At 34.8% G+C, this 20,182-nt stretch overlaps 1 protein-coding gene across 2 annotated transcripts; it reads left to right on the top strand.

The window, feature by feature from the left end:
* LOC104706715 (squalene epoxidase 5-like) lies at positions 790 to 4,339 on the top strand. 2 transcript variants are annotated; one of them, XM_010422924.2, is made up of 8 exons: positions 886 to 1,089; positions 1,346 to 1,457; positions 1,569 to 1,752; positions 2,561 to 2,729; positions 2,857 to 3,075; positions 3,248 to 3,526; positions 3,634 to 3,912; positions 4,048 to 4,339. In XM_010422924.2, the coding sequence occupies exons 1-8, from the start codon at positions 886 to 888 to the stop codon at positions 4,159 to 4,161; spliced, it is 1,560 nt and encodes a 519-aa protein (XP_010421226.1). In that variant the 3' UTR covers positions 4,162 to 4,339. The 2 variants fall into 2 exon arrangements, with proteins under 2 accessions (XP_019083919.1, XP_010421226.1); XM_019228374.1 differs by lacking the exons at positions 2,857 to 3,075; positions 3,248 to 3,526; positions 3,634 to 3,912; positions 4,048 to 4,339 and having other exon boundaries at positions 790 to 1,089; positions 2,464 to 2,641.

The raw sequence follows: 20,182 nt of genomic DNA, 5'->3' as shown, positions 1-20,182 counted from the left end.
ATTGGAAGTCCATCTATCACCAATCGCCAAGAGAAGCTCGGGTATGTTTTTTTTTCAGTGTCAAACCGACTATACACTTTGTGTGGAATTTCTTAACCTCTATAGCCAAGAGTTTCATGTGAGAGAGGATCCACCTGCTCTGTTACGGTTTTACATTCATCTTCTAAGATTTCTGGTTATAGCTTGTTCTAGAGGCTTGAGATATGTTTCTAAAAGATTGAAAAACTTTGTTCCAATGCTTTTGAACCTTTTCATGTCGGCGAAAAACCCAGCCTATGTCTCTATCGTGGGACACTCTTTCAAAAGCTAGCATGCATTATTTAATCGAGCCATCTATGACCATCCGTTGGTCGAGGATATCGCCGTCTTTATGATCGTATCCGCTATGGTCCCAAAAGACTTTTCAAATATTGCAAATTTGTTAAAGTGGAGCATCTCTTTAGAAAACTCATGGAACCTTATCCCTATTGTACTATCTTTAGATTTATGTTGTATGAACCTCGCTCTTTTTAGGGTTTAAATGAACGAAAATCCTTGTTTGTCAAAAAAAAAAAAAAAAAAAAAAAAAAAAAAAAAAAAAAAAAAANGTCAATAATTTGAATGGTACATTTTCTTCTCTTGTTCTAAATAGAAACATATTCACAATCACATTAACAAGGGTGGACACTATCTTCTGTCTGTATCTAATATAAAATATCGTGTGTTTATGATAACGAAATATGTGGACAACATGAAAATATCAATTTATTGCTTCGTACATTACTATAAATAAATTAACATGTGGTTGATACCATACCACGTCGAAACTAACACATCTTTCCACTACATATCTGTGTTCTCTTCTTTTCTCAATTTTCTCATAAATTACATCGAGAACTAAAAGATATGGATACGGCTTTTGCATACGTTTCTGTATGGACGCTACTCGCCTTCGTGCTGACATGGACAGTATTCTACTTCACAAACATGAAAAGCAAGGCGACGAAGTTGGCCGAGACGGTGGCGGAAGAACGTAAAGACGGTGCTACTGATGTTATCATCGTTGGGGCTGGAGTTGGCGGCTCGGCCCTCGCACATGCTCTTGCTAAGGTACGTAAACTGACGTCACAGATCTGCGTCCAAGTATTAACTTGATTGTTGTTGTTTTTGTAAAATTTTTGTTTTAACCCAAAAAAAAGAAAGCAAAATATAATATGTGCATTAATGATAGGGTAACAACCCGTGTAGACACAAATTTATGCTCCACAAGTTATCTCCAATATGTTGTTTTTGCATAATGATATAGCAATATTTTGGGTTGGGACGAACAACCCTATGCTAACTAAATCTTGATTATATATAATAGGACGGGCGCAGAGTGCATGTGATAGAGAGGGACATGAGAGCACCAGAGAGAATGATGGGTGAGTTTATGCAGCCTGGTGGACGTCTCATGCTTTCTAAGCTTGGCCTTGAAGGTCAATCTCTATTTTTCATATTCATTTATTTAATTGATTTTTTTAAGTTATATTAATTATATTGTGTTTTAGTTTTATGATCAAATTTTGTGGGTTTATATATATTTATAGACTGTTTAGAGGGAATAGATGCACAGATTGCTACGGGCATGGCAGTTTATAAGGATGGAAAAGAAGCAGACACACTTTTTCCGGTGGAAAACAACAACAACTTTCCTTATGAACCGTTAGGACGAACTTTTCACAATGGCCAATTCGTCCAACGTCTGCGCCAGAAAGCTTCTTCTCTTCCCAAGTACGTTTATCTTTATTTACTAATTTTTAATTACCACGTATATATATGTTAAGAAATTTACATCAAAGAGTGTAAAAAGATTTTATATATAGAACATATATAACATGAACCACTCTATATTCAGTGTTAACTATTTGTTTGAGATGGGAGCTCTTAAATTTGATATAGGTAGAGATTAGATTCAGATTGCTAACTTATTATACAAAAGATAGTAACTTCTTCCTAATTAACTTCAAATGGAAGATTCAGGATAAAATATATATCTTTAAATAAATTTTATGAAATTCAACTGAGTTGTTTAGGATTTCAAAAAAAATATCTATATATAATTTATCAAATATTTGCAAATATTTGTGTCTAGCCCATCTATATCTTTATAAAAAAAAGGGGGGGAATTTATTAATTAAACATATATTTACATCATATTTTATATATGAAGCAATAATAAGAAGAGTATAAATATCCTTCAATTAACACCTAATAAATTCTTGAACATTGGACAATATATACTACTCTCTCTGTTTTTTACTTGTCACTCTAAAGTTTTTCACATAAATTAAAAAATAGATAAATGTATTATACCCTTGTTTGACTATTAAAATTATAAAGGATTTAGTTTTTTTTATTTATTTAATGAGGGATAAATGAGATAGTTTTCTGCTAAAAGTAACATTGGGAAAGAACAACAACTAAACTGAAACAAAAAATTAGGTCTAGAAGGAAAACTATTTAAAAACGGAGGAAGTACGTACTAAGCTTTGCAAAAGCAATTAATGGGTTAATCTATACACCAAATATTAAATGGTAGCGTGCGACTCGAAGAAGGAACGGTGAGGTCTTTGATAGAAGAAAAAGGAGTGATCAAAGGAGTAACATACAAAAATAGCGCAGGCGAAGAAACAACAGCCCTTGCACCTCTCACTGTGGTATGCGACGGTTGCTACTCAAACCTTCGTCGGTCTCTTAGCGACAACAATGTGAGTATGCTCTTTTAAATGGAAAAGTCATCAATCTTTTCCTATACACATAGAAGTGACGTCACTCACTTGGATGTATGTCAATTAGTAATTAGTAAATAAACACCAATGTACTAACTTGATATAGGCGGAGGTTTTATCGTACCAAGTAGGTTATATCTCGAAGAACTGTCAGCTTGAAGAACCTGAAAAGTTAAAATTGATAATGGGTAAACCCTCCTATACCATGTTGTATCAAATCAGCAGCACCGACGTTCGTTGTGTTTTTGAGATTTTCCCCAACAATATTCCTTCTATTTCAAACGGGGAAATGGCAAATTTCGTGAAGAACACTATTGCTCCTCAGGTAAACAATAGGCTGATTAGTCTTTGATTAATAAAAATAAAAACTCAATATATAAAATATAAAACTAAGTTGTGTACATAGATAAGCCACACATACACCCGTTCTAACATTTGTAAGTCCATGCAGATATGCATGAATGCGCATCTAAAATCTTTTAACATTTATTTTCTAGGTACCATTAAAACTCCGCAAAATATTTTTGAAAGGGATCGACGAAGGAGCACACATAAAAACGATGCCTGTGAAGAGCGTGTCCGCTTCTTTGAGTGAGAAGAAAGGAGTGATTTTATTGGGAGATGCATTCAACATGCGTCATCCAGCAATCGCATCTGGAATGATGGTTGTACTGTCTGATATTCTCATTCTACGAGGTCTTCTCCAGCCATTAAGCAACCTAGGCGATGCGCACAGAGTCTCAGAAGTTATCAAGTCATTTTATGATATCCGCAAGGTGAGCATATGCGACATATATACTAGTCTAAAACATGAACATTTGATCAAAACATATATATAACCACAAACGTTTTTTAAAATACATGAATTTTTTTTATGGTGAAGCCAATGTCAGCGACGGTTAACACACTAGGAAATGCATTTTCTCAAGTGCTTATTGCATCCACGGACGAAGCAAAAGAGGCAATGAGACAGGGTTGCTATGATTACCTTTGTAGTGGCGGGTTTCGCACGTCAGGAATGATGGCTCTGCTCGGCGGCATGAATCCTCGTCCGCTCTCTCTCATCTATCATCTTTGTGGTATAACCTTATCCTCCATTGGCCATCTTCTTTCTCCATTTCCTTCTCCCGTTCGCATTTGGCATAGTCTTCGACTTTTTGGTGTAAGTCATTTGTCTACATAACTGTTTTACATGTTTGTTAATCCTGATTTTGGTTTACCACTGGTCCACTACTATTAGATTATTATTGACATTGATATTTTTTTTTTGTTTATGGTTTTTCATGTGGATCTCTAGTTGGCTATGAAAATGTTGGTTCCTCATTTCAAGACCGAAGGAGTTGGCCAAATGTTGTTTCCTGTTAACGCAGCCGCGTATCGCAAAAGCTATTTGGCCGCAAGCGCTCTCTAAGAGCACATGTCTTAAACCGCAAAATATGAAGCACAACACTCTTTGTGCATTTATTGTCTTCTTACAATTATCAATATATACATATGAATGGGAGTCATGCTACGCCAAAAAAAAACAAAAAAATTGTAATAATATAACGCGTTTTTCGTATTGCTGAATGTTTGTGTACAATTAGTGACTTTATGATGTTTTAATAAATATAATATAGTGTTGTACATCATCTATTACTTGCAAGTAAACATATTAGAATAAATAAATATGATATAAGTTTAGAAATTTATCATATTTTTAGCTTGTGTAGAAACTTGGATCCACCAAGACAAGGCTCACGGACTCAAAGACTTAGAAGCTTAGGCGGAAGCAATCTAATGGAAAGTAACCGGTTTGATGTTGAATCCACAACACCGAAGGCTTGAGAATATGATCCAAGTGTTATTCCTTACAAGGATCAGAGACTCTACATGAAATCTAAGTTGTTTGATTCCACAAACTACCTAGAACTCGCAAGAACAATGATTTGATTCAAAACACAAAGTGTTGAAGTAAACTGAATTTTCTTATTGATCAAAAAAACGTATCTCCCAAAGTACAAAGTAATAGAGCTTAGGGGCTCTAGTACAACTTCTAAATGCTAAAATAAATAAAGAAATCACAACAATTAATGAAAACCATGACCTTTGGAAACTGAATGAGAATATCGGCCAAATTGGAAAAGTTGTGATGCACCTTGAGCCTTGATAACTTGGGGCCGAAGTTGTGGTTTCTTGGGACGTCTAGATACATTCTAGGAAGCTTCTGGATGGTCTTAAGAGTCTCACAAAAGCGCAACACTGAATAAGGAAGAAGTCGTTGTGTTATAAAGACAAACAGATCCAAATAAGGAAAGTTGCACTTTAACTTGATCCGCCTAATCAAGTGAGGTGGAGTGCATCCTAAGATGTGTGGTGAAGTCTCCAAGTGATATAGAAGCTCTCCAGGACGCCAAGGGATGATTTGGTTTGAGCCATTTATGGAAAGATCCATTTTGAGTGATAATTAACTTGTGGAAAGGTTCTCTGAATCATGTCTTGAACTAGCTCGAAACAAGGATGGCTTTCCATGATCATCCTCCATAGAATATGTGTAGGAAGATATGTGGAAGGATGTTGCCTCATTAAAAACCTTTCTAGGTAAACACATTGGGAAAAACCGTAGATAAGGGAAAAAGAGCGCAATGGTCTCATTCCAACGATATGATCTTTCAGCTCGTTGAAGGTCCGCATCACTTCTAGTTCCAGTGGTCAGCTCCAAAATATGTTTGTTTCTGATTTTTTGCACATATCGGAAGGATATCATAGTTCTCCTTAACTGGTACAAGCTGGTTCTCTCCAAAAAGTACTTCAGGCAGTCTATCGGGAAGTTCGTAAGGTTGTACATCAAGAAGTCTATCAATTAGTACTTCAGCCACTGCTACAGCCGGTAATTCAGCTCCCGTTCTTACATCATCCCCTCCCCCTTGAATGAGTTTCGACCTCGAAACTATTTGACCTGCACCAAGAGAAAGCAAGTTAGCTTTCATGCGTGTTTGAGACTCTAAAGTCTTACCTTGATATTGCTTTGTTTGATAGCGGGTTTGTGCATCGGGTGGTTCATCTTGGGGCAGCATTGAGTGGTAGACTCCTTTTGCAGCATTCAGCTCTAGTGTAGGCGTGTGGTTCACCGTGATAGATACACCATGCAGTGTTATAATTTGCTCCTTTTTAGCTCCAAAATCTGAAAGTGGGTCTTTTGGCAAAAACAAGTGCGTCACATCCGTGATTGGAGGAAAATAGGACTTATCGACATAGCAACTAAACCGTGTATTAGCACATACCTTTGATTTTGCTTGCATCACATGAACTTCTTTTTGGTCTAATGGAGCAAGAGTAAACTTGCAGTTGTTAAGGCAAAACGAATAGTGATTGGTACACCCGCTATGTTGGACCTCACGATCATATTGCCAAGTTCTACCAAGTAGAACATGCCCAGCTTGCATAGGTGCAACTTCACACAAGACTTGATCCTTGTATTGTCCGATAGAGAATGGTACTTCGACTTGTTTTGACACCTTTATCTCCTCTTTATCATTAAGCCATCTAAGCTTATACGGCCTCAGGTGATTAGTGGTGTCGAGTCCTAGCTTCTCAATAAGAGTAACACTAGCAATATTAGTGCATGAACCACTATCCACAATCAAGTGACATACCTTATCTTTGATCGTGCAACGAGAATGAAACAATTTGTGTCTTTGTTCGGGCTCATTTTTTGTTTGTTGGGCTGAGAGTGCTCTTTGTATGACTAGTATATCGCCTTCATCGGCACAGATGGTGGTTGCATCAGCTTGAATTGGGTCAACTTCATCTTGTGAGTCATAACCGTTGGAGGTGATCACCATGACTCACTTGTTGGGGCACTCTTTTTCCATGTGTCCCTTGCCTTGGCATTTATAACAAATTCTTTCATGTGATCTTTGAGGATTAGAGGTCTTACCTTGTTCAGCATGGTAAACATTTGATTTGAAACGAGAATCAACAACAATGGATTTTCCCTTGTCTATAGTTTGGGGAGGTGGTGCTTGAACCGTTGTGGGTTGTGGCTGGCTCCACAAGGTGTTTTTGGCTTTAGTCCGAGGGTTTATCTTCTTTTTGATTTGTTGCTCACGTTGCATAGCGAGGTGTAGAACTTCTTGTAAGGAGTGGTAGGGCTGCGTCTCCACTTTGCGTTGTATACGATCTTGGAGACCATCTACAAACTGGGACATGAGAGACTCCTCGATCTCCTCAAGCTCGAGACGGCTTCTTATGAGTTCAAATTCCTCATAATACTCTTCTACGCTCCTAGATCCCTGAAACAAAGTACGAAATTGTTTTAGTAAATCGCGGTGGTAATGAGGTGGTACATACCTTTTGCGAATCTCAAGCTTCATGTCAGGCCAGCATGTGATTTATTGGTATCTAAGCCTCCTCTTCTCAGCTATTTCTCTGTCCCACCATGCTAGGGCATGATCCGTGAGACTTGCAACAGCTAGGGCTATCTTCTTTGGCTCCGTGTAGTGATAATACTCAAAGAGGTGCTCCATCCTCTTTTCCCATTCCAAGTAAGCTGAGAGATCAATTTTTCCCGCAAAGGTAGGTGTAGTGAGCTTCACTTCAGGTGGTAGGTTTCTCTCATCTTCACGAACACGGTTTCGGTCTCCTTGAGCTCTTCGATTGGGTTGATCAAAGGCTATGTGGTGCTGTTGAGGTTGTAAGTCTGGTGGATCCTCGTCTTGATGAGGATCATAGTTGCCTCCTTGAACTTCAGGCTGCAGGTTCCTTCCTTGGCCCGAGTGGTGGTGCATTCTGATTCATTTGCTCCAGTTGGGTGAGCCGTGTTGACATGGTTGTCATGTTGACGTTCATGGTGGTGAGCGTAGTCATGATGGTCTCTAGTGTGATAGGATTTTCGTCACCCATAGTTCCTTGCAAAATTCAAAGATAAACAAGAAAAATCAATTTGTGACAAAAAAAAAAAAAAAACAAGAGAAATCAATAGATATCCGAACTAAGCAAGCCAAACAACAAAAAACTGAGACAGATCGGAACAGAATTCAAATCAGAAATAGCAAACGAATTTTAAAATTAACAAAAAAAAATTTTATGGGGTTTTAAGACTTTATAAAAGCTAAAACAGAAAGAAAATAATTTTTATGAGTTTTTTTTTCAGTTTTATAAAATTCAAACGATAAAACAGATGAAAAACATACTTTTTAATGGTTTTTTTTGTTGTAAGAAATTTTGAAACTAAACTGAAAAAGAATAAAAACAAAAGAAGGAAAGAAATAACCTGGTAAGATAGGAGCGTCTAAGCTATGATACCAATGATACAAGCCTCATAATCCACCAAGACAAGGCTCACGGCCTCAAAAACTTAGAAGCTTAGGCGGAACCAATCTGAAGGAGAGTAACCCATTTGATGTTGAATCCACAGCATCGAGGGCTAGAGAATATGATCCAAGAGCTATTCCTAACAAGGATCAGAGACTCTACACGAAATCTAAGTTGTTTGATTCCACAAATTACTTAGAACTCGTAAGAACAATGATTTGATTCAAAACACAAAGGGTTGAAGCAAACTGAATTTCCTTATTAATCAAAAAAACGTAACTCCCAAAGTACAAAGTAATAGATCTTATAAAGGTGCTCAAGTACAACTTCTAAATGCTAAAATAAAGAAAGAAATCACAACAATTAATGAAAACCATGACCTTTGGAAACTGAATGAGAATATCGGCCAAATTCGGAAAGTTGTGATGCACCTTGAGCCTTGATAACTTGGGGCCGAAGTTGTGGTTTCTTGGTATGTCGAGATACATTCTAGGAAACTTCTGGATGGTCTTAAGAGTCTCACAAAGGCGCAACACTGAATAAGGAAGAAGTCGTTGTGTTATAAAGACAAACAGTTCCAAATAAGGAAAGTTGCACTTTAACTTGATCCGCCTAATCAAGTGAGGTGGAGTGCATCCTAAGATGTGTGGTGAAGTCTAAAAGTGATATAGAAGCACTCCAGGACGCAAAGGGATGATTTGGTTTGAGCCATTTATGGAAAGATCCATTTTGAGTGATAATTGACTTGTGGAAAGGTTCTCTGAACCATGTCTTGAACTAGCTCGAAACAAGGGTGGCTTTCCATGATCATCCTCCATAGAATATGTGTAGGAAGATATGTGAAAGGATGTTGCCTCATTAAAAACCTTTCTAGATAAACCCATTGGGAAAAACCCTAGATAAGGGAAAAATAGTGCAATGGTCCCATTCCAACGATATGATCTTTCAGCTCGTTGAGGGTCCGCATCACTTCTAGTTACAGTGGTCAGCTCCAAAATATGTTTGTTTCTGATTTTTTGCACATATCGGAAGGATGTCATAGTTCTCCTTAACTGGTACAAGCTGGTTCTCTCCAAAAAGTACTTCAGGCAGTCTATCGGGAAGTTCGTCAGGTTGTACATCAAGAAGTCTGTCTATTAGTACTTCAGCCACTGCTACAGCCGGTAATTCAGCTCCCGTTCTTACATCATCCCCTCCCCCTTTAATGAGTTTCGACCTCGAAACTATTTGACCTGCACCAAGAGAAAGCAAGTTAGCTTTCATGCGTGTTTGCGACTCTAAAGTCTTACCTTGGTATTGCTTTGTTTGATAGTGGGTTTGTGCATCAGGTGGTTCATCTTGGGGCAGCATTGAGTGGTAGACTCCTTTTGCAGCATTCAGCTCTAGTGTAGGTGTGTGGTTCACCGTGATAGATACACCATGGGGTGTTATAATTTGCTCCTTTTTAGCTCCAAAATCTGGAAGTGAGTCTTTTGGCAAAAACAAGTGCGTCATATCCGTGATTGGAGGAAAATAGGACTTATCGACATAGCAACTAAACCGTGTATTAGCACATACCTTTGATTTTGCTTGCATCGCATGAACTTCTTTTTGGTCTAATGGAGCAAGAGTAAACTTGCAGTTGTTGAGGCAAAATGAATAGTGATTGGTACGCCCGTTATGTTGGACCTCACGATCATATTGCCAAGTACTACCAAGTAGAACATGCCCAGCTTCCATAGGTGCAACATCACACAAGACTTGATCTTGGTATTGTCCGATAGAGAATGGTACTTCGACTTGTTTTGACACCTTTATCTCCTCTTTATCATTAAGCCATTTAAGCTTATACGGCCTCGGGTGATTAGTGGTCTCGAATCCTAGCTTCTCAATAAGAGTAACACTAGCAATATTAGTGCATGAACCACTATCCACAATCAAGTGACATACCTTATCTTTGATCGTGCAACGAGAATGAAACAATTTGTCTCTTTGTTCGGGCTCATTCGTTGTTTGTTGGGCTGAGGGTGCTCTTTGTATGACTATTATCTCGCCTTCATCGGTATAGATGGTGGTTACATCGGCTTGAATTGGGTCAACTTCATCTTGTGAGTCATAACCGTCGGAGGTGATCACCATGACTCGCTTGTTGGGGCACTCTTTTGCCATGTGTCCCCTGCCTTGGCATTTATAACAAATTATTTCATGTGAGCTTTGAGGATTAGAGGTCTTACCTTGTTCAGCACGGTAAACATTTGATTTGAAACGAGAATCAACAACAATGGATTTTCCCTTGTCTATAGTTTGCGGAGGTGGTGCTTGAACCGTTGTGGGTTGTGGCTGGCTCCACAAGGTGTTTTTGGCTTTAGTCCGAGGGTTTATCTTCTTTTTAATTTGTTGCTCACGTTGCATAGCGAGATGTAGAACTTCTTGTAAGGAGTGGTAGGGCTGCGTCTCTTTGTGTTGTATACGATCTTGGAGACCATCTACAAACTGGGACATGAGAGACTCCTCGGTCTCCTCAAGCTTGAGACGGCTTCCTATGAGTTCAAATTCCTCATAATACTCTTCTACACTCCTAGATCCCTGAAACAAAGCACGAAATTGTTTTAGTAAATCGCGGTGGTAATGAGGTGGTACATACCTTTTGCGAAGCTCAAGCTTCATGTCAGGCCAGCGTGTGATTTGTTGGTATCTAAGCCTCCTCTTCTCAGCTACTTCTCTGTCCCACCATGCTAGGGCATGATCCGTGAGACTTGCAACAGCTTGGGCTATCTTCTTTGGCTCCGTGTAGTGATAATACTCAAAGAGGTGCTCCATCCTCTTTTCCCATTCCAAGTAAGCTGAGGGATCAATTTTTCCCGCAAAGGTAGGTGCAGTGAGCTTCACTTCAGGTGGTAGGTTTCTCTCATCTTCACGAACACGGTTTCGGTCTCCTTGAGCTCTTCGATTGGGTTGATCAAAGGCCACGTGGTGCTGTTGAGGTTGTAAGTCTGGTGGATCCTCGTCTTGATGAGGATCATAGTTGCCTCCTTGAACTTCAGGCTGCAGGTTCCTTCCTTGGCCCGAGTTGGTGCATTCTGATTCATTTGCTCCAGTTGGATGAGCCGTGTTGACATGGTTGTCATGTTGACGTTCATGGGTGTGAGCGTAGTCATGATGGTCTCTAGTGTGATAGGATGTTTCGTCACCCATAGTTCCTTGCAAAATTCAAAGATAAACAAGAGAAATCAATTTGTGACAAAAAAAACAAGAGAAATCAATAGATATCCCAACTAAGCAAGCCAAACAACAAAAAACTGAGACAGATCGGAACATAATTCAAATCAGAAATAGCAAACGAATTTTAAAATTAACAACAATTTTTTATGGGTTTTCAAGACTTTATATAAGCTAAAACAGAAAGAAAATGATTTTTATGAGTTTTATTTCAAGTTTTATAAAATTCAAACAATAAAACAGACGAAAAACAGACTTTTTTATGGTTTTTTTTTTTTTGTAAGAAATTTTGAAACTAAACTGAAAAATAATAAAAACAAAATAAGGAACGAAATAACCTGGTAACATAGGAGCGTTTAAGCTCTGATACCAATGATACAAGCCTCAGAATCCACCAAGACAAGGCTCACGGACTCAAAGACTTAGAAGCTTAGGCGGAAGCAATCTGATGGAGAGTAACCGGTTTGATGTAGAATCCAAAACACCGAGGGCTAGAAAATATGATCCAAGGGCTATTCCTAACAAGGATCAGAGACTCTACACGAAATCTAAGTTGTTTGATTCCACAAACTACCTAAAACTCGTAAGAACAATAATTTGATTCAAAACACAAAGTGTTGAAGCAAACTGAATTTTCTTATTAATCAAAAAAACGTATCTCCCAAAGTACAAAGTAATAGAGCTTATAAAGGGACTCAAGTACAACTTCTAAATGTTAAAATAAAGTGTGGTGCATCCTAAGATGTGTGGTGAAGTCTCCAAGTGATATAGAAACTCTCCTAAGATGTTTGGTGAAGTCTCCAAGTGATATAGAAACTCTCCAGGACGCCAAGGGATGCTTTGGTTTGAGCCATTTATGGAAAGATTCATTTTGAGTGATAATTGACTTGTGAAAAGGTTCCTTGAACCATGTCTTGAACTAGCTCGAAACAAGGGTGGTTTTCCATGACCATCCTCCATAGAATATGTGTAGGAAGATATGTGGAAGGATGTTGCCTCATTAAAAACCTTTCTAGGTAAACCCATTGGGAAAAACCCTAGATAAGAGAAAAAGAGTGCTACGGTCCCATTCCAACGATATGATCTTTCAGCTCTTGAAGGTCCGCATCACTTCTAGTTCCACTAGGCAGCTCCAAAATATGTTTGTTTCTGATTCTTGCACATATCGGAAGGATATCATAGTTCTCCTTAACTGGTACAAGCTAGTTCTCTCAAAAAAGTACTTTAGGCAGTCTATCGGGAAGTTCATCAGGTTGTACATCAAGAAGTCTGTCAAGTAGTACTTCAGCCACTGCTACAGCCGGTAATTCAGCTTCCGTTCTTACATCAAGAAATTATATTTATTTCTAAACTTTTCTAAAAAGATATTATTATTATTATTATTATTATTATTATTATTTTGAATTACTAAGAGGTTTCGGAACTAGGCCCGTACATCCTTTCACGTAACCCTGGGCGTTCGGATTTTCGGTTCGGATCGGATCGGATTTTTCGGATTTATAATTCTAAAATCCGTTTCGGATATTTTCAAATTTCGGATTCGGATCGGATTTTTTGGGTTCGGATTCGGTTATCCAAAGTACTCAAAAAACTAAAATTTGAGTCCAAATCTATTCAAACTGCTTGAAATGAACCAAAATATCTACAAATTACGCTTATTTTTTACCTAAATATATTCAAAAATAGTTGTAAAACATGAAAATATTTAAAATATCCAAAACTTTAAACTTTTAGATACCTAATTTATTACAACTTGTAAGTATTACTAAGATATTATTACTATGCATTTATATTTTAGGCGTGTTCGGATATCCATTCCGATTTCAGTTCAGATCAGGTTCGGATTTTTGGATCCTTAAATTTAGAATCTGTTCGGATATTTCTAAATTTTCAGTTCGGATCGGATTGGTTTTTTTGAATTCGGATATTATTCCTAGGCCTAATCTCAGACCAGGGACCAGAATATTTTATATGATCCTTTCCTAAACACCATCGCTCGAACTGGTGACCTCTAGACTTTACCAGAAAATATTTATCAGTTGAGCTATGGACGCTTAGTAAAGAAGATATTATTTGTATTGTGTACAATAGCCATACAACGACCAAAAAACAGTTGTTGTGATTATATCCAGCGACCAAAAAACAGTTGTTTTACACATAAATATGTGAGAATCTGTTAAAAGTTGTGCGGAGAAGAATCGCTTGATGTTATAACGACAACGTCGAAGGCATGTACACGTGTCCCTAAAAATAACCGCGATTTTTTATCTTCATTAATAATGTCATCGCTCGATGTTTTCTTAATTCCGTTATATTTTTTGTCTTCGTCGGAGTCACTATCGCTATTGCAGCAATAACAGACGAATAGGGCTAATATATATAAAGATATATATATATATATATATATATATATTAGTTACTTTAAATTTTATTTGTGGACACTTATCATAATAGTGTAGTCGTCCCAATTGTATAGCTAACCAACAACAATATCAAAAAAAGTAACACTTACGATGAATGAAGAGAAGAAAGTTCCTCAGATAAGCCGTAATTTCATAATCATTGATCATCTTTAGGGTTATGCAAAGATAGAGCATTCAACCTTCACCATTTCGGCTTTGTTAATGATGTGATATTGATTGTTTTTCTTTCCTTTTCTTGTTATAGAGTAATTAAGAAGTTTAACGTAAATATTAAGAAACTATTGCAGAAGTTACCGGTTTACAAAAAAAAAAATTGAAAGTCGGTCCCAAAAAAGAAAAATTCCAACCAAAACTAAAATTTAAAATATTTACGTTAAATTAATCAAAGAAACTTATTCACAATGATAATATAGATGTGTTTTCTCTATTTTTTCCTCTATAATAAAAGATTTCTATAATAGAGATGAGTTTTGCTCCAATAGTTTTTTCTATTTTTTCATCTATAAAAAAATATTCCCAATAGATTCTATTTTTATTTTACAATTAACATTTTTTATTTTAAAAAATTGCAAACTAATCCATTTTACTTTAAATTTTGTAACACTTTCGTCATATTATCTTTTGTAAATGGTAGTCTCAATATTTTAGGATAAATATTTATACTTAAATTTATATTATTAGATCTTAAAAATACTTATTTTATTTATTTTGGTTATAAATAAAAGAAGTTAAAGATTAACAGGACTATTTTGCAAATAAATTAATTCATCTCTATTTATAGAGGAAAAAATAGAATTTCTCTATATAAACAGAGAAAAAAAAAGATGAAAATAGAGTATCTTAGTGCAGCCGATCCCTATAATTGACAAAGCATGTGGCAAGGATTGTGTTGACGTGTTCACTGGAGAACAGCCAAAAACGGGAGTTATAGCAAAATAAAGAAAAGATGAGTTTCGCATCCAACTCATACGTATGTTCCCATTCTCCATAATTTCTGGTAAATAAGTTTTCCATTTTTAACATATACTAGATTAAGATCCGTGTTAGAGCACGGATTAAAATTCATTTTATTTATATTGTAATTTTTATATAAAATATAATTTATGTGATTGTTTTCAAAAAAAAATTTAGATAAAATATTATGCAATAAAATCATATGCTAAATATGATGGCTTGAAAAAAGAAACATATTTTGTAAGTTTTATATTGTTAATGATTCTAGATAAGTACCCGTGCTATAACACTGGTTAAATTTTATTTTATACAAAATTTTGTATATTTTCGATTTTAAAATAAAATTTAATATGTTGTATTAGATTATATATGTGAAGTTATTTCAACAATGTATATTTTACATCATGACTTGAACGTCATTATAAGACATAATTTTGTAAATTTGAATTTAAATATTCAAATTTTCACCCGTTATTCAGTAAAAATTTTAATTCAATAGATATTATTTCTAAAGATAATATTACTAAAGATTGAATATTTTATAGATTGAACAGTTTATATTTGTTTTTTAAAATTCAACGTATGGTATATCCGGAAATAAAACTATTTTTTAATTATAATAAATAATATGATAATTTATTTGTTTCACAAAATAGACTTATATATAAAAATTAGAGGTGAAGTATAATGATAATTAACAAATTAATATGTTAAGTTAGATATCAAAAGATTTTATTTGATGAATAATTTAATAAAGGAAATTAATATGGTGATTTAGATTATATGATTCTTTAGAATATTTTCTTTAAAATTTCGGTATAACCTATTTGTAATAAATTAATCTATCATTAATATATAACCTATTTGTAACCAACTTATTAAAATTATATAGTCTATAAAACAAAGTTGTGTACTTTCGTTTTATTATAAAAGGATATATAAAGGAAGACGAGACGAGACGACGGATCAAATTTTAAGGAGAATTTTGGTTGAAATCAAATAGTGAAATAATCAAATAAGGAGAATTTTAATGAAGATGAGTAATATCATTCATTGGCCTTCAAAACATCTTTGAATTCGACCTTTAACGTTATGCATACAAAGACAAATTTACCTTTGCTGGCTTCGACGATGTGAGGTTGGATTGTGATTGTGAAATATATTGTGTAAGATATATTTTCTAAAGTAAATTGATAAATTAGACTCTTGTTGAATTTATTTAAAATTTTAGACCGTTTCTTATTTAAAATTAGTCAATTAAACATATTTTATTAAGTCTTTTTTTTTTCTGTTTGGATTTCCAAACACAGACTATCCTAATTAATATGTGATTGATAAAGCCATTGTGCCCACGCCTTTAAATTTTATTTATGGCTTAATGCCACTATAGACATGAATAAAAGAAAGTTCCTCACACAAATTATCTCTTTCTCTAGTTTCTTTCTTTTTTTTTCTTTTTCTTCTTTTCTCCAAACCTTGAAAACATGATTTCTCGCAAATTTTTCATCCAAACAATACTGCAATACGATTTTAATTTTGAATCTCAAAAACATTTTTGTGAATCTAACTAGATATATTTTGTTATTTTACAAATATGTATCCTAATAATTATCCTTTATTATTAATTATAAATAGGGTTGACATATGCGGCTACGAGGTTATCTCTGACATTTTCCCTTTTTGCCAGCTAGATTTGATCATTTTCCTTATTTTGTAACCATGGGCATCACGCTTATCACTTATTAATGAGTTTATGAATTTACGATCTCAACCATTTTCTGCTAATCACGCTTATCACTTATTAATCAGTTTATGAATTTAGGAATTCAACCATTTTCTGCTATTGATTAATAGAGTAATCCAGATTTAGTTAGCATACGATAATTATTTGATAAACTCAAATTTAAAACCCTAGAGCTACTCTCTTAAATTAAGATATCGCTAAAGTACTTAGGAGTCGAATTCCATAAGGAATCAAGGACTCAAGATTACACAATAAATTATTGAGTTTTATAATTACGCTAAACAAATTAATTTAAATAAGAAAAATAATATAAAATATTAAATAAAAGGTGTGAAAATTCAAGAGATTAAAAAGCTAGGATTCAAGCAACTAAAATCAGATCTAGAACTCTAAACTTTTTTGTAAAATAAATCAGTTCTCACTGCAAATATTATCTAAATTTAAAACCATAAAATCTAAATCTCTTTGTAAAATTCTAGGTTAAAAATCAGCTTTAAAAACAGGTTTAGATTGTTCATAAAATTACTAAATCAAATCTTTTTGAAGATAGTAATTTTGTTCATCAAAAGGTTTTATCAGGAAAATCAATTATATTCTCATATCAATTTATTTTCCAGAATTCAATTAAAAAAAATCCAAACTTTCTAGAATTTGCCAAAAAAAAACATGAATTTCTGGTCTAACCAAATAAATACTCAACTTTTGTTGATTTTCAAATATAATAACAAACTTTTCATTGCCTTGCAAAATTAGCACGTTGTTTATAAAGTTAACAGAAAAATTTAACATCATTAACAACACACGTTAACTGTTGGGCTTAAATCATACGATGTCGTTTTCAAATTCTTAATTTAAAAAAAAATGCATCACCAAGGGTCGAACTCGTGTTTTGAGGGTACATAAGGGAAGATTATACCACTGAACCAGGGGCAACTTTCAAACAATATTACAACTTACTTGTTTTTATTATATGAGTACACGGAATTAAAAAATAATAATCAGAGTTTATCGACGTCAAGAGAGAAGAAAACCTTGCCGTAAAGCAAGCAGGTCGATTTTTTTTTCTTTTTTCTTTTCAACCTTCAATTAATAGATGACATAAATCTACTCGATTGATTTTTTTGTTGAAACTAATTTTATTTGTACTCTTTTCCAGAACTTAAAATTGTTCAGATTAAACCTGCAATTTAGTACCAAAATCTGGAAACTAACTAACAAAAACCTGCAAAGTAACCAACTACAATAAGGAAAAACTGCAATTTCTACTCACTTACAAAACCAAAACTTAGAATTGTTCAAACCAAAACTTAGAATTGTTCAAACCAAACCTGCAAGTTAGTTCCAAAAACTGAAAATTAACCTGTTTGCTCTATGCCGCGGTCTTCTTCTCTCTCTCGACGACAAAGTCTGGTAAAGTCGATAAACTCTGATTATTTTTTTTTTTTAATTCTGTGCACTTATATAATAAAAACAAGTAAGTTGCAATAATGTTCGAAAGTTGCCGCTGGTTCAGTGGTATAATCCTCCCAATAAAATCATATGCTAAATATGATGGCTTGAAAAAAAATATATATTTTGTAAGTTTTATATTGTTAATGATTCTAGATAAGTACCCGTGCTATAACACTAGTTAAATTTTATTTTATACAAAATTTTAAATATTTTTTATTTTAAAATAAAATTTTAATATGTTGTATTAGATTATATATGTGAAGTTATGTGACAACCCGTCCTGCGGACACCACTAGCCCACCGCTAGCCGCCCCAACGTACCCCAAGCTGGCCCTCCAGCGAATCGATCCTAAACCATCACGGTGGATATCCATCAATTGGTGACAGCTTGTCCTGTGGGAAGGTTGTTAAAGGGTGGGGACCAGGGTTCAAGGAACATCTGGCGCACTAATAACCTACTGGTAGATTTGGATGAATACTTCTATTTCTACGGTGAGGGGTTAGGAATGATTTTTATATGACAACCCGTCTGCGGACCCCACTAGCCCACCGCTAGCTGCCCCAACGGACCCCAAGCTGGTCCTGCAGGGCATCAATCCTAACCTCTCACCGTGGAATGGAACTACTCATCCATATCCACTAGTAGGTTACTGGTGCGCCAGGCGTTCCTCGAACCCTGGTCTCCACCCTTTAACAACCTTCCCACAGGACAAGCTGTCACCAATTAATCTGATTTGGATGAGTAGTTTCATTCCATGGTGAGGGGTTAGGATCGATGCCCTGTAGGGCCAGCTTGGGATCCATTGGGGCGGCTAGCGGTGGGCTAGTGGGATCCGCGGGACGGGTTGTCACAAGTTATTTCAACAATGTATATTCTACATCATGACTTGAATGTCATTATAAGACATAATTTTGTAAATTTGAATTTAAATATTCAAATTTTGACCTGTTACTCAGTAAAATTTTTAATTCAATAAAAATATTATTTCTAAAGAATAATATTACTAAAGCTTGATTATTTTATAGATTGAACAATTTATATTTGTTTTTAAAAATTCAACTTATGGTATATCTGGAAATAAAACTATTTTTTAATTATAATAAATAATATGATAATTTATTTGTTTCACAAAATAGACTCATATATAAAAATGAGAGGTGAAGTATAATGATAATTAACAAATTAATATGTTAAGTTAGATATCAAAAGATTTTATTTGATGAATAATTTAATAAAGGAAATTAATATGGTAAGTTAGATGATATGATTCTTTAGAATATTCTCTTTAAGATTTTCGGTATAACCTATTTGTAACCAATTAATCTATCATTAATGTATAATCTATTTGTAACCAACTTATTAAAATTATATAATCTACAAAACAATGTTGTGTATTTCCGTTTTATTATAAAGAGGATATTTTGTTTTCATTTATTATATTATTCTTAAAGATATTTTATATATCTATTTTATTATAATGGTGATATATCGACATTCCAACTAATTCATCTATATCATGATAAACAGTTTTTTAAATAACTCTACGAGATTTACTTCTTTCTGGCATTTCTAATTGATAATTTTATCTGGACAAAAACGTTAATTTCAAAGTAATTTTGTTTTTGTTCACCCATTTTTAGTCCATTTAAATTTTAATATGGGACCAAAATAAAAACAATGATGTTCAAAAATAAAATTATGCCTCAAACATATTCATTTCAAAAAAATGTACATTGGGCGTGTTGATTTCTTAGTAGTTCAACTAGCGATAGCGACAAGCAAAATAGAAGGATAAGATGCTTAGACCTTCTTTATCGGTAGTACTATAGGGGGTTGTTAGTGGGGTTTTTAGTGTTTTGTAGAGAAAAAATAAATCAGAAAGAAAGAAAAAACAGAAGAGATCTTCTTATATAATAGACTTTTTCGGATGTAAGAGGCGCTACGTGTCTTTGTTTGGTTGGATGAGAGTAAAATAAAAAAAGGAAAATAAAAAATTAACGCAGAAAATTTTTTCTTTCTCTCTTTCTCTCTTTCTCTCTTTCTTTCTTTCTCTCTTTCTCTCTTGGTGTCGCGATCAAATTCTCGATCCGACAAAGGAAGTTCTGCATGAATCGGAGGTTAAAGAATCAATGGAGTGTTGGGTCGGAGGCGATTTGAATCGGCGGAGATTTTATCGGAGGCGACTGTAGGGCAGGCGATTTGAATCGTCATGGAGATGGTATCAGAGGCGAATTGAAGGAGAAGGCGATTCAATCGGAAGAGAGTGGATCAATTCGATTGAGAGGGTAAGTTTCTCAGTACAATAGTATGATTAGGTAAACTGTTAGGTTTATTTGATTTTGGATCGCAAATTAGGGGTTTTTAT

This window comes from Camelina sativa, chromosome 8, assembly GCF_000633955.1.
Source record: "Camelina sativa cultivar DH55 chromosome 8, Cs, whole genome shotgun sequence".
Taxonomy (NCBI): domain Eukaryota; kingdom Viridiplantae; phylum Streptophyta; class Magnoliopsida; order Brassicales; family Brassicaceae; genus Camelina; species Camelina sativa.
Note: the sequence above shows the minus strand (reverse complement) of the source record. Positions and strands in the feature narration are given on the sequence as shown.

What these genes read in the sequence shown, in the direction of transcription:
- LOC104706715 (XM_010422924.2), top strand. Translation starts at nt 886, where the DNA reads ATGGATACGGCTTTTGCATACGTTTCTGTATGGACGCTACTCGCCTTC. An exon ending in TTCTAAGCTTGGCCTTGAAG is followed by an intron (nt 1,458 to 1,568) that starts GTCAATCTCTAT and finishes ATATATTTATAG; the next exon opens with ACTGTTTAGAGGGAATAGAT. An exon ending in ATAGTCTTCGACTTTTTGGT is followed by an intron (nt 3,913 to 4,047) that starts GTAAGTCATTTG and finishes GTGGATCTCTAG; the next exon opens with TTGGCTATGAAAATGTTGGT.